Source organism: Coregonus lavaretus, assembly GCF_964263955.1.
Source record: "Coregonus lavaretus genome assembly, contig: SUPER_35_unloc_2, whole genome shotgun sequence".
Taxonomy (NCBI): domain Eukaryota; kingdom Metazoa; phylum Chordata; class Actinopteri; order Salmoniformes; family Salmonidae; genus Coregonus; species Coregonus lavaretus.
Genome location: NW_028167180.1, coordinates 4,614,853 through 4,629,101, shown reverse-complemented (window position 1 = coordinate 4,629,101; position 14,249 = coordinate 4,614,853). Strand labels below are relative to the sequence as shown.

At 44.3% G+C, this 14,249-nt stretch overlaps 1 protein-coding gene across 1 annotated transcript in view; it reads right to left on the bottom strand.

Annotated features, from left to right (window-relative positions):
- Window positions 1-14,249, bottom strand: part of LOC311110116 (receptor-type tyrosine-protein phosphatase H-like) — a 31,652-nt gene that overhangs the window by 5,394 nt on the left and 12,009 nt on the right. The window contains exons 6-10 of the mRNA XM_084188685.1: window positions 11,100-11,360; window positions 10,270-10,539; window positions 8,735-9,004; window positions 7,418-7,501; window positions 7,184-7,330 (exon numbers count right to left, since the gene is read on the bottom strand). Coding sequence (XP_084044811.1) covers window positions 7,184-7,330; window positions 7,418-7,501; window positions 8,735-9,004; window positions 10,270-10,539; window positions 11,100-11,360 — 1,032 coding nt within the window. The remainder of the gene's footprint in view (window positions 1-7,183; window positions 7,331-7,417; window positions 7,502-8,734; window positions 9,005-10,269; window positions 10,540-11,099; window positions 11,361-14,249) is intronic.

Sequence of the window (14,249 nt, the reverse complement as noted above, 5' to 3'; positions counted from 1 at the left end):
TGCGAGCTCACAGAACAGGGCTCCGGGCAGCCGAGCGGAAATGGAGGAAAACTAGACTCCCTGCGGACCTGGCATCTTTTCACCCCCTCCTCTCTACATTTTCTTCATCTGTTTCTGCTGCTAAAACCACTTTCTACCACTCTAAATTCCAAGCATCTGCCTCTAACCCTAGAAAGCTCTTTGCCACCTTCTCCTCCCTGCTGAATCCTCCTCCCCCTCCCTCTCTGTGGATGACTTCGTCAACCATTTTGAAAAGAAGGTTGACGACATCCGATCCTCGTTTGTTAAGTCAAATGACACTGCTGGTCCTGCTCACACTGCCCTACCCTATGCTTTGACTTCTTTCTCCCCTCTCTCTCCAGATAAAATCTTGCGACTTGTGAAGGCTGGCCGCCCAACAACCTGCCCACTTGACCCTTTCCCCTCCTCTCTTCTCCAGACCATCTCCGGTGACCTTCTCCCTTACCTCACCTTGCTCATCAACTCATTCTTGACCACTGGCTATGTCCCTTCCGTCTTCAAGAGAGCGAGAGTGCAAAGAGTGCAAAGAGCCTTTGCGTGACCCTGGACAACACCCTGTAGGTTCATGCTCTACAACATTCGGAGAGTACGACCCTGCCTTACACAGGAAGCGGCACAGGTCCTAATCCAGGCACTTGTCATCTCCCGTCTGGATTACTGCAACTCGCTGTTGGCTGGGCTCCCTGCCTGTGCCATTACACCCCTACAACTCATCCAGAATGCCGCAGCCCGTCTGGTGTTCAACCTTCCCAAGTTCTCTCACGTTACCCCGCTCCTCCACACACTCCACTGGCTTCCAGTTGAAGCTCGCATCTGCTACAAGACCATGGTGCTTGCCTACGGAGCTGTGAGGGGAACGGCACCTCCGTACCTTCAGGCTCTGATCAGTCCCTACATCCAAACGAGGGCATTGTGTTCATCCACCTCTGGCCTGCTGGCCCCCCTACCTCTGCGGAAGCACAGTTCCCGCTCAGCCCAGTCAAAACTGTTCGCTGCTCTGGCACCCCAATGGTGGAACAAGCTCCCTCACGACGCCAGGACAGCGGAGTCACTCACCACCTTCCGGAGACACTTGAAACCCCACCTCTTTAAGGAATACATGGGATAGGATGAAGTAATCCTTCTAACCCCCCTTACACCACCCCCCAAAATGTTTTTTAAAATATATATATTGTAAAGTGGTTATCCCACTGGCTATAAGGTGAATGCACCAATTTGTAAGTCGCTCTGGATAAGAGCGTCTGCTAAATGACGTAAATGTAAAGTGACATTTATGGCATTGTGTAGTGGACAAAACTGCACATTATAGAGTGGCCTTTTATTGTCCCCAACACAAGGTGCACCTGTGTAATTATCATGCTGTTTAATCAGCATCTTGATATGCCACACCTGTCAGGTGGATGGATTATCTTGGCAAAAGAGAAATACTCACTAACAGTGATGTAAACAAATTTGTACATACAGAACATTTCTGGGATCTTTTATTTCAGCTCATGAAACATGGGACCAACACTTTACATGTTGCGTTTATATATTTTTTTCTTCAGTGTATGTGTGACATTTTCACATTAAATGTAACTTTTGCAACTACTATTTAATCACACATTCAATAAGTGAGTAGCTTTGCACGAGCCTTGGCTTGAGAGAGTCCGGAACAGCTCATAGGATCTAGGCTCCTGCTCCTGTTTCTGTAGCGGGACCATAGTCACCAAGAAAACAATTGGTAACACACTACGCCGTGAAGGACTGAAATCCTGCAGCGCCTGCAAGGTCCCCCTGCTCAAGAAAGCACATATACAGGCCCGTCTGAAGTTTGCCAATGAACATCTGAATGATTCAGAGGAGAACTGGGTGAAAGTGTTGTGGTCAGATGAGACCAAAATGGAGCTCTTTGGCATCAACTCAACTCGCCGTGTTTGGAGGAGGAGGAATGCTGCCTATGACCCCAAGAACACCATCTCCACCGTCAAACATGGAGGTGGAAACATTATGCTTTGGGGGTGTTTTTCTGCTAAGGGGACAGGACAACTTCACCGCATCAAAGGGACGATGGACTGGGCCATGTACCGTCAAATCTTGGGTGAGAACCTCCTTCCCTCAGCCAGGGCATTGAAAATGGGTCGTGAATGGATATTCCAGCATGACAATGACCCAAAACACACGGCCAAGGCAACAAAGGAGTGGCTCAAGAAGAAGCACATTAAGGTCCTGGAGTGGCCTAGCCAGTCTCCAGACCTTAATCCCATAGAATATCTGTGGAGGGAGCTGAAGGTTCGAGTTGCCAAACGTCAGCCTCGAAACCTTAATTACTTGGAGAAGATCTGCAAAGAGGAGTGGGACAAAATCCCTCCTGAGATGTGTGCAAACCTGGTGGCCTACTACAAGAAGCGTCTGACCTCTGTGATTGCCAACAAGGGTTTTGCCACCAAGTACTAAGTCATGTTTTGCAGAGGGGTCAAATACTTATTTCCCTCATTAAAATGCAAATCAATTTATAACATTTTTGACATGCGTTTTTCTGGATTTTGTTGTTGTTATTCTGTCTCTCACTGTTCAAATAAACCTACCATTAAAATTATAGACTGATCATGTCTTTGTCAATGGGCAAACACACAAAATCAGCAGGGGATCAAATACTTTTTTCCCTCACTGTAACAGAAACTCAGATTTGTTGTGTGCAAAAAATATGTGAACCCCTTCAGTCAATAGCTTGTGGCACCTCCTTTAGCAGCGATAACTTGGACTAAATGTCTCCTATAGCCAGTAATTAGTCTCTGACATCTCATTTGAGGGATTTTTGCGCACTCCTCCTTACTCAGCATCTCGATTGGATTTACATTTTACATTTTAGTCATTTAGGTCAGGACTTTGACTTGGCCAATCCAAATCACAAATCTTCTTTCTCTTGAGCCATTGTTTGGTAGATTTGCTTTTATGCTTTGGGTCGTTGTCTTGTTGGAAGATCCATTTTCGGCCCAGCTTTAGATCCTTGACTGATGGCCTGACCTTCTGTTCAAGAATCTCCTGGTATACCTCAGAATTCATGGTTCCCTTAATGATGTGGAGTCGTCCAGGTCCAGAGGAGGAAAAGCAGCCCCATATCATGACATTCCCACCACCATGCTTGACCGTTGGGTTAAGGTTATTTTAGTGGTAGGAGGTGTTGGTTTTTCACCAAACATCGCGGGGTGTTGATTGTGACCAAAAATGTCAATTCTGGACTTGTCGGTCCAGAGAATGGACTTCCAGAAACCTTCAGGTTTGTCCAAGTGGTCCATGGCAAAGTTAAGATGGGCAGTTTGGTTCTTTGTTGACAGCAGAGGCTTCTTCCTAGCAACCCTCCCATGAATGGCATTTCGATTCAGTAATCTTATTGTTGAAGCATGCACAGTTATCTGAGAAGCAGCAAGGGAGGTATGCAAATCTCTAAGATGTTTGGGTTGGCTTTTACCTGATTTATGATTGTTCTTGTGGACCTTGGGGATAAGTCCATCCACTCCTAGGCCGAGTTGCTGTCATGTTAAATGCTCTCCATTTGTAAATGATTTGCCTCAGTGGACTGATGGAGCTCAAATCTTTTTGAGATGATTTTATAGCCTTCCCCAGACTAATGTGCTCTCACTACCCTCGTCCTGATGTCCTCTGAGATCTCCTTTCCTCTCGGCATGGAGTGCTTTGCATTCACCTGGATGAGTAACACCAAACTGACCAGGTTTCTATTTATCAGAAACCCGCCCAAACGCTTTCCTAATGATCTCTCCTTTGATTGGTTCATTTGGTTGCTAATTATTTACCCACCTGATTCTACTTACCTACTTGATTTAATCAATGCAACTTGGGGTTCACTTATTTTTGCACCTGCACTAATTCCTTTTAAATTGTGTTTTTCTACTACAGGCATGATGTCCTCTACACCAACATATGTTATTGGGAAATATAAACCTGTTATGTCAGATAAAAAAAGACTGGTTCTGATTAAATGAAGATTTCATAGTAAAAACTGAAAAATCTGTAATTGCACAAGGGGTTCACATACTTTCAAGCAGCACTGTATGTCTTGTGTCTGTGTAGTTGTGCATATACCTTCGCACTTTCTCCACATTTTGTTACGTTACAGCCTTATTCTAAAATGTGTTAAATTGTTTTTTTTACCTCATCAATCTACACACAATACCCCATAAATGACAAAAGGGAAGATTTTTTTGTTGTTGACATTTTTGCTAATTTATTTAAAATAAAAAACAGAAATATCACATTTACATAAGTATTCACACCCTTTACTCAGTATTTTGTTGAAGCACCTTTGACAGCGATTACAGCCTTGAGTCTTCTTGGGTATGATGCTACAAGCTTGGCACACCTGTATTTGGGTAGTTTCTCCCATTCTTCTCTGCAGATCCTCTCAAGCTCTGTCAAGTTGGATGGGGAGCGTCGCTGCACATCTATTTTCAGGTCTCTCCAGATCGGGTTCAAGTCCGGGCTCTGGCTGGGCCACTCAAGGACATTCAGAGACTTGTCCCGAAGCCACTCCTGCATTGTCTTGGCAGGTTTTCATCAAGGATATAAGCACTTTACTCCGTTTATCTTTGCCTTGATCCTGACTAGTCTCCCAGTCCATGCCGCTGAAAAACAACCCCACAGCATGATGCTGCCACCACCATGCTTCACCGTAGGGATGGTGCCAGGTTTCCTCCAGATGTGACACTTGGCATTCAGGCCAAAGAGCTCAATCTTGGTTTCATCAGACCAGGCAATCTTGTCTTCATGTGCCTTTTACTGAGGAATGGCTTCCGTCTACTATAAAGGCCTGATTGGTGGAGTGCCTCACAGATGGTTGTCCTTCTGGACGGTTCTCCCATCTCCACAGAGGAACTATAGAGCTCTGTCAGAGTGACCATCAGGTTCTTGGTCACTTCCCTGACCAAGGCCCTTCTCTCCCGATTGCTCAGTTTGGCCGGGTGGACAGATTTAGGAAGAGTCTTGGTGGTTCCAAACATCTTCTATTAAAGAATGATGGAGGCCACTGTGTTCTTGGGGACATTCAATGCTGCAGACATTTTTTGATACCCTTCCCCAGATCTGTGCATCGACACAATCCTGTCTCGGAGCTCTGCAGACAATTTCTTCGACCTCATGGCTTGGTTTTTGATCTGACATGTACTGTCAACTGTGGGACCTTATATAGACAGGTGTGTGCCTTTCCAAATCATGTCCAATGAGTATAATTTACCACAGGTGGACTCCAACCAAGTTGTGGAAACATTTCAAGGATACATTTCGAGTCTCATAGCAAAGGGGCTGAATTCTTATGTAAATATGCTATCTGTTTTTTAATTTTTAATAAATTGGCAAAACATTTATGAAAACCTGTTTTCGCTTTGTCAAGGGGTATTGTGTGTAGATTGCTGAGGATTTTTTCTTTATTTAATCCGTTTTAGAATAAGGCTGTAACGTAACAACATGTGGAAAAAGGGGTCTGAATACTTTCCGAAGGAAATGTACAGTTGAAGTCGGAAGTTTACATACACTTAGGTTGGAGTCATTAAAACTCGTTCTTCAACCACTCCACAAATTTCTTGTTAACTAACTATAGTTTTGGCAAGTCGGTTAGGACATCTACTTTGAGCATGATACAAGTAATTTTTTCAACAATTGTTTATAGACAGATTATTTAACTTACAATTCACAGTATCACAATTCCAGTGGGTCAGAAGTTTACATACACTAAGTTGACTGTGCCTTTAAACAGCTTGGAAAATTCCAGAAAATGATGTCATGGATTTAGAAGCTTCTGATAGGCTAATTGACATCATTTGAGTCAATTGGAGGTGTACCTGTGGATGTATTTCAAGGCCTACCTTCAAACTCAGTGCCTCTTTGCTTGACATCATGGGAAAATCAAAAGAAATCAGCCAAGACCTCAGACATTTTTTTGTAGACCTCCACAAGTCTGGTTCATCCTTGGGAGCAATTTCCAAACGCCTGAAGGTACCATGTTCATCTGTACAAACAATAGTACGCAAGTATAAATACCATGGGACCACGCAGCCGTCATACCGCTCAGGAAGGAGACGCGTTCTGTCTCCTAGAGATTAACGTACTTTGATGCGAAAAGTGCAAATCAATCCCAGAACAACAGCAAAGGACCTTGTGAAGATGCTAGAGGAAACAGGTACAAAAGTATCTATATCCACAGTAAAACGAGTCCTATATCGACATAACCTGAAAGGCCGCTCAGCAAGGAAGAAGCCACTGCTCGAAAACCGCCATAAAAAAGCCAGACAACGGTTTGCAACTGCACATGGGGACAAAGATCGTACTTTTTGGAGAAATGTCCTCTGGTCTGATGAAACAAAAATAGAACTGTTTGGCCATAATGACCATCGTTATGTTTGCAGGAAAAAGGGGGTCGCTTGCAAGTCGAAGAACACCATCCTAACCGTGAAGCACAGGAGTGGCAGCATCATGCTGTGGCGATGCTTTGCTGCAGGAGGGACTGATGCACATCACAAAATAGATGGCATCATGAGGAAGGAACATTATGTGGATATAGCAGCATCTCAAGACATCAGTCAGGAAGTTAAAGCTTGGTCGCAAATGTGTCTTCCAAATGGACAATAACCCCAAGTATACTTCCAAAGTTGTGGCAAAATGGCTTAAGGACAACAAAGTCAAGGTATTGGAGTGGCCATCACAAAACCCTGACCTCAATCCTATAGAAAATATGTGGGCAGAACTGAAAAAGCGTGTGCGAGCAAGGAGGCCTACAAACCTGACTCAGTTACACCAGCTCTGTCAGGAGGAATGGGCAAAAATTCAGCCAACTTATTGTGGGAAGCTTGTGGAAGGCTACCCGAAACGTTTGACCCAAGTTATACAATTTAAAGGCAATGCTACCAAATACTAATTGAGTGTATGTAAACTTCTGACCCACTGGGAATGTGATGAAAGAAATAAAAGCTTAAATAAATCACTCTACTATTATTATTTCTTAAAATAAAATGGTGATCCTAACTGACCTAAGACAGGGAATTTTTACTAGGATTAAATGTCAGGAATCGTGAAAAACTGAGTTTAAATGTATTTGTCTAAGGTGTATGTAAACTTCCGACTTCAACTGTATGTGTTTATTTCTCTGTATTTAAAACAGGGCTGTCCTTACCTTTGATATTCCAGTTCAGCCTTTCTATCTCCTTCTGTAGCTGGTCACGCTCCATAGTTCTAGTGTTCAGACTATTCTGTAGCTGGTCTCTCTCTGTGGTCCTGGTATTTAGACTATTCTGTAGCTGGTCTCGCTCTACAGTGGCATCTGTAAAAGGGAAAAGTCAATCAAAATGTGTAACTGTCACAACATTGACTACAAATGTTTTAGTAAAAAAAAAAAAAAAACACTTACAGGAAACCAACAGGCCTATGATCACAGCCAGTAGAACACACACTGCAGCAACTCTGGAGGGTCTCTTCCACCACTGAACATGTACTGAATAACAAATTATTAAAGTAAGACCTTTGGTAATGTGTTAATGTGTTTTACTTGTATCATCAGTGCTTTATTTGAGCTGGATCCTGTGGGAACAGGATCCGGCACCTCTCAGTTTTAGACTGATGCATTACAGAACCTATTTGGCCGGATCCGCTACCTTTCGTGGCATGAAAAATAATTGTTAATGTTTGCAATGTAAAAATTCTAATTAAAGACCTCAAAGTATCCTCGTTAATTCTCCTGCCCCCTAAAAGAAAATGCAATGTGAAAACGTAGATTTATCAGCCCGCGCCTGATATTCTGAGAATAGTAAACTTTTAACTACTATATTACACATTATGTTATTTCTAAATGGTTCACCCGATATGGATGAAAATACCATCAAATTAAAGCTGACGGTCTGCACTTTAACCTCAGTCATGATTTCAAATCCAAGCTTTTGGAGTATAGAGCCATAAGAAGAAATGCTGCACTGTCGAGGACACTAGGTAGGGGTAAGGTAGAGGCAGGTAGTCTCAATATTAACGGAGGGCGCTGTAGGTAGGGGTAAGGTAGAGGCAGGTAGCCTCAATATTAACGGAGGACACTGTAGGTAGGGGTAAGGTAGAGGCAGGTAGTCTCAATATTAACGGAGGGCGCTGTAGGTAGGGGTAAGGTAGAGGCAGGTAGCCTCAATATTAACGGAGGACACTGTAGGTAGGGGTAAGGTAGAGGCAGGTAGCCTCAATATTAACGGAGGACACTGTAGGTAGGGGTAAGGTAGAGGCAGGTAGCCTCAATATTAACGGAGGTCACTGTAGGTAGGGGTAAGGTAGAGGCAGGTAGCCTTGAAGTTACAGTGTTGGGCCTGTAACCGAAAGGTTGCTGGTTCGAATGCCGGAGCGGACAAGGTGAAAAATATGTTGCTGTGCCCTTGAGCAAGGCATTTAATCCTAATTGCTCCAGGGGTGCTGTGCATTGGAGCCATTGTGATCGTTGTCAAGAAGTCACATCCATTTGCGTTCAGAGTGAGAAAGTAAAGGCTATAGAGAAATAATTACGCTCAAATGATGAGGATTTCTATCATTTAACAGGAGGAAAAGTAGAATATTAGTCAAAGTAGAAAATATACTGTACCTTTACATCCCATGCTGACAAATCCATTATGATTAGTTCAGTCATTTTGATAACTAGTTAAAGTTTAATCAACTTTGACACTAGATATAATACTTTAGTTGGGTACTTCCTTACCTGTGGTGAGGGTTGTTAACACTAGTTTACTTCTCTTTCCATTTTCCAGCACAGTGCAGACAGTGACAGAGTACTGAGTACCACATTGCAGGTCAGAGAGAGTGATGCTGTGTGAAGATGTGGTAGTGATGTGTGGTTCTGTCCCTGGACAGCGGTAGGAGATCTGGTAATGATGTTGGGTTTGGTCCAATCCTGGTGGCTGGCTCCAGCTAACAGCAGCTGATGTGGTGTCCACTGAGTCAACAGTCAGCTGGTCTGGAGCAGGAAGTACTAAGTGAAAACACATTATTGTCAGTGTTACAGTTGCAGGACGAAAAGTAAATTGCAGGACGAAAAGTAAAATAGTAATCAAAGTAGAAAAGGCAGCCTTGCAATTATTTTAGGTTTGGGAAGAAATAAGCTAAAAAACAGAAGTCACAACAAAAGTTGAATTCGTAAAGTAACAAAAATAAAGGGTTTCTGCTGTATTCATTTAGCGACGGTGCTGTGCTGCTAAATTGTTGCTGCCACTCCAAATAATATATAAATAGAAATTAAAATAATGTGATTATAAATCCTCTCCACAATAACAAGTGTTTAACACTGTACTACTGATAAAGTTAAAGCAACCAGAGGCAGATCAACTCCTTGACTTAATGACTCACAGGAATGGAAGAAAGCATGAATTCAGTTACTGTACTATAAACAACGTTTAATGATTTCAGCACCAAACTGCATTACAACATCTGGGGAATTCACCATCATATATTTCTCATCAGGGAAGATACTGTACCATTACATCCCATGGTGACTGTTACGGGTTTCGGTTCTGTTACGGTTTTTCGATCCATTTCGAGGTTGACTAGGTTGGGCGCTCTGATTGGAGTCACCTCGTTAGTCAGGATGTGTTACAGCTATGCTGGCCCTTTAAGAGCTGCTGGCCCTTTAATAATAATAATAATAATAATAACAATATGCCATTTAGCAGACGCTTTTATCCAAAGCGACTTACAGTCATGCGTGCATACATTTTTGTGTATGGCCTTTAAGAGCTGCTGGCCCTTTAAGAGCAGCTGGCCCTTTAAGAGCTGCTGGCCCAGTGCATCAATTGGAGAGATGTTGGGAGAGCTACACCTCATGTTAGGGCGGCCATGGCATTTAGCCAGAAACTCCTGTTTATTTAGCTCCATATTCTTTTCACTCCAGGTCCTGAGTTGGTGTGGTTTTGTCTTTTAGTTTGTCTTTTTGGAGGTAAACCTTAGTGGGCATCCATGGTGGGTGTCTTTCAGAATCCCTTACTAGTGGCTTTGCCATCTCTCAGTGGGCACCCCCATGGTGCCTTTCAGAACCCCTTTTGAAACCCTTTCTGTTTTTGGTTTGGTTGCCGACGTGATTATCTTTGTTAGTTCCCTTTTCTGTGAGCGATGACATTGTGTTTGTCTTTTGGGAACGTAAAACTGACACATCCATTATGATTTGTTAATTTACATTAGTCTTTTTGATAACTAGTCAAAGTTTGACACCAGACATAATACTTTAGTAGGGTACTTCCTTACCTGTGGTGAGGGTTGTTAACATAGGTTTACTTTGCTTTCCATTTTCCAGCACAGTGCAGACAGTGACAGAGTACTGAGTGGCACATTGCAGGTCAGAGAGAGTGATGCTGGGTAAAGATGTGGTAGTGATGTGTGGTTCTGTCCCTGGACAGTGGTAGGAGATTTGGTAATGATGTTGGGTTTGGTCTAATCCTGGTGGCTGGCTCCAGCTAACAGCAGCTGATGTGGTGTCCACTGAGTCAACAGTCAGCTGGTCTGGAGCAGGGATAACTAGTGGAAACACATTATTGTTAATGATACAGTTTAACTCCAGAAATATATTACAGGAGGAAAAGTAGAAATGGCCGGTTTACAATTCCTTTTGATATGGAAAGAAATACGTTTAAAAAACAATAGAAGTCACACAACATTGGTTAGATTTGTAAAGTAACATAAATTAGAGGTTTCTGCTGTATTCATTTAGCAACGGTGCTGCTACATTGTCACCGCCACACCAATTTCTTTCAATATAAAGAATGCTGTGATTATAAATACTCTCCACAATAAGAAGTGTTTTACACTAGTACTGATAAAGGTAAACCAAGCAGAGGCAGATCAACTACTTGATATATTGACTCACACTAATGGGAAGCATTAATGATTTCAGCACCAAACTGCATCATGAGATCCAGGGAATTCACCATGATATATTTCTCATCAGGGAAGATCCTGTACCTTTACATCCAATGCTGACACATCCATTATGATTAGATCATAGTTATTTTGATAACTAGTTAAAGTTTAATCATCTTTGACACTAGATATAATACTTTAGTAGGGTACTTCCTTACCTGTGGTCAGGGTTGTTGACACAGGTTTACTTTGCTTTCCATTTTCCAGCACAGCGCAGACAGTGACAGAATACTGAGTCCCACATTGCAGGTCAGAGAGAGTGATGCTGTGTGAAGATGTGGTAGTGTAGTTGGGTTTTGTCCCTGGACAGTGGTAGGAGATCTGGTAATGATGTTGGGTTTGGTCCAATCCTGGTGGCTGGCTCCAGCTAACAGTACCTGATGTGGTGTCAACAGTTAACTGGTCCGGAGCAGGAGGTACTGAGGGAAAATAAATTGTCAGGGCCGTTGTTAATTTCTAGAAACTACAGAAGGAAAAGTAAAATAGTACTTGAAAAATCAAGGTCAGCTTGCAATTCATTTTGATATGGGAAGAAATAAGCTAAGGCAGAAGTCACACAACATAGGTTAGATTTGTAATGTAACAGAAATGAAGAGTTTCTGCTATATTCATTAAATTACATGAATTAAAAGAATGGTGTGATTATATAGTGGCTTGCGGAAGTATTCACCCCCCCCTTGGCATTTTTCCTCTTTTGTTGCCTTACAACCAAAAATTAAATTAGATTTTTTGGGGGTTTGTATCATTTGATTTACAAAACATGCCTACCACTGAAGACGCAAAATATGTTTTATTGTGAAACAAACAAGAAATAAAACTTGCATAACTATTCACCCCCCAAAGTCAATACTTTGTAGAGCCACCTTGTAGAGCAATTACAGCTGCAAGTCTCTTGGGGTATGTCTCTATAAGCTTGGACCCTGGACAACACCCTGTCGTTCTCCGCTAACATCAAAGCGGTGACCCGATCCTGCAGGTGCATGCTCTACAACATTCGCAAAGTACGACCCTACCTTACACAGAAAGCGGCACAGGTCCTAATCCGGGCACTTGTCATCTCCCGTCTGGATTACTGCAACTCGCTGTTGGCTGGGCTCCCTGCCTGTGCCATTAAACCCCTACAACTTATCCAGAACGCCGCAGCCCGTCTGGTGTTCGACCTTCCCAAGTTCTCTCATGTCACCCCACTCCTCCGCACACTCCACTGGCTTCCAGTTGAGGCTCGCATCTACTACAAGACCATGGTGCTTGCCTACGGAGCTGTGAGGGGAATGGCACCTCCTTCCCTTCAGGCTCTGATCAGACCCTACACCCAAACGAGGGCACTACGTTCATCCACCTCTGGCCTGTTAGCTCCCCTACCTCTGCGGAAGCACAGTTCCCGCTCATCCCAGTCAAAGCAATTTGCTGCTCTGGCACCCCAATGGTGGAACAAGCTCCCCCACGACGCCAGGACAGCGGAGTCACTGACCACCTTCTGGAGGCACTTGAAACCCTACCTCTTTAAGGAATACATGGAATAGTATAAAGTAATCCTTCTAACCCCCCCCCCCCTCCCCCACCCCCCAATAAAAAAAAAGAGGTTGTCCCACTGGCTATCATAAATTGAATGCACCAATTTGTAAGTCGCTCTGGATAAGAGCATCTGCTAAATGATGTAAATGTATCAACTGGGATTTTTGCCCATTCTTCAAGGCAAAACTGCTCCAGCTCCTTCATGTTGGATGGGTTCCGCTGGTGTAAAGCAATCTTTAAGTCTTTAAGGATTACTTTATACTATTCAGTGACTCCCCCTTCTGATAACCAGGTGGCAAATCGCATCTCTGCATGTCTGGCAGACATATCAGTTTGGATGACGGATCACCACCTCAAGCTGAACCTTGGCAAGACGGAGCTGCTCTTCCTCCCGGGGAAGGACTGCCCCGTTCCATGATCTCGCCATCACGGTTGACAACTCCGTTGTGTCCTCCTCCCAGAGTGCGAAGAGCCTTGGCGTGACCCTGGACAACACCCTGTCGTTCTCCGCTAACATCAAAGCGGTGACCCGATCCTGCAGGTGCATGCTCTACAACATTCGCAAAGTACGACCCTACCTTACACAGAAAGCGGCACAGGTCCTAATCCGGGCACTTGTCATCTCCCGTCTGGATTACTGCAACTCGCTGTTGGCTGGGCTCCCTGCCTGTGCCATTAAACCCCTACAACTTATCCAGAACGCCGCAGCCCGTCTGGTGTTCGACCTTCCCAAGTTCTCTCATGTCACCCCACTCCTCCGCACACTCCACTGGCTTCCAGTTGAGGCTCGCATCTACTACAAGACCATGGTGCTTGCCTACGGAGCTGTGAGGGGAATGGCACCTCCTTCCCTTCAGGCTCTGATCAGACCCTACACCCAAACGAGGGCACTACGTTCATCCACCTCTGGCCTGTTAGCTCCCCTACCTCTGCGGAAGCACAGTTCCCGCTCATCCCAGTCAAAGCAATTTGCTGCTCTGGCACCCCAATGGTGGAACAAGCTCCCCCACGACGCCAGGACAGCGGAGTCACTGACCACCTTCTGGAGGCACTTGAAACCCTACCTCTTTAAGGAATACATGGAATAGTATAAAGTAATCCTTCTAACCCCCCCCCCCTCCCCCACCCCCCAATAAAAAAAAAGAGGTTGTCCCACTGGCTATCATAAATTGAATGCACCAATTTGTAAGTCGCTCTGGATAAGAGCATCTGCTAAATGATGTAAATGTATCAACTGGGATTTTTGCCCATTCTTCAAGGCAAAACTGCTCCAGCTCCTTCATGTTGGATGGGTTCCGCTGGTGTAAAGCAATCTTTAAGTCTTTAAGGATTACTTTATACTATTCAGTGACTCCCCCTTCTGATAACCAGGTGGCAAATCGCATCTCTGCATGTCTGGCAGACATATCAGTTTGGATGACGGATCACCACCTCAAGCTGAACCTTGGCAAGACGGAGCTGCTCTTCCTCCCGGGGAAGGACTGCCCCGTTCCATGATCTCGCCATCACGGTTGACAACTCCGTTGTGTCCTCCTCCCAGAGTGCGAAGAGCCTTGGCGTGACCCTGGACAACACCCTGTCGTTCTCCGCTAACATCAAGGCGGTGACCCGATCCTGCAGGTTCATGCTCTACAACATTCGGAGAGTACGACCCTGCCTTACACAGGAAGCGGCACAGGTCCTAATCCAGGCACTTGTCATCTCCCGTCTGGATTACTGCAACTCGCTGTTGGCTGGGCTCCCTGCCTGTGCCATTAAACCCCTACAACTCATCCAGAATGCCGCAGCCCGTC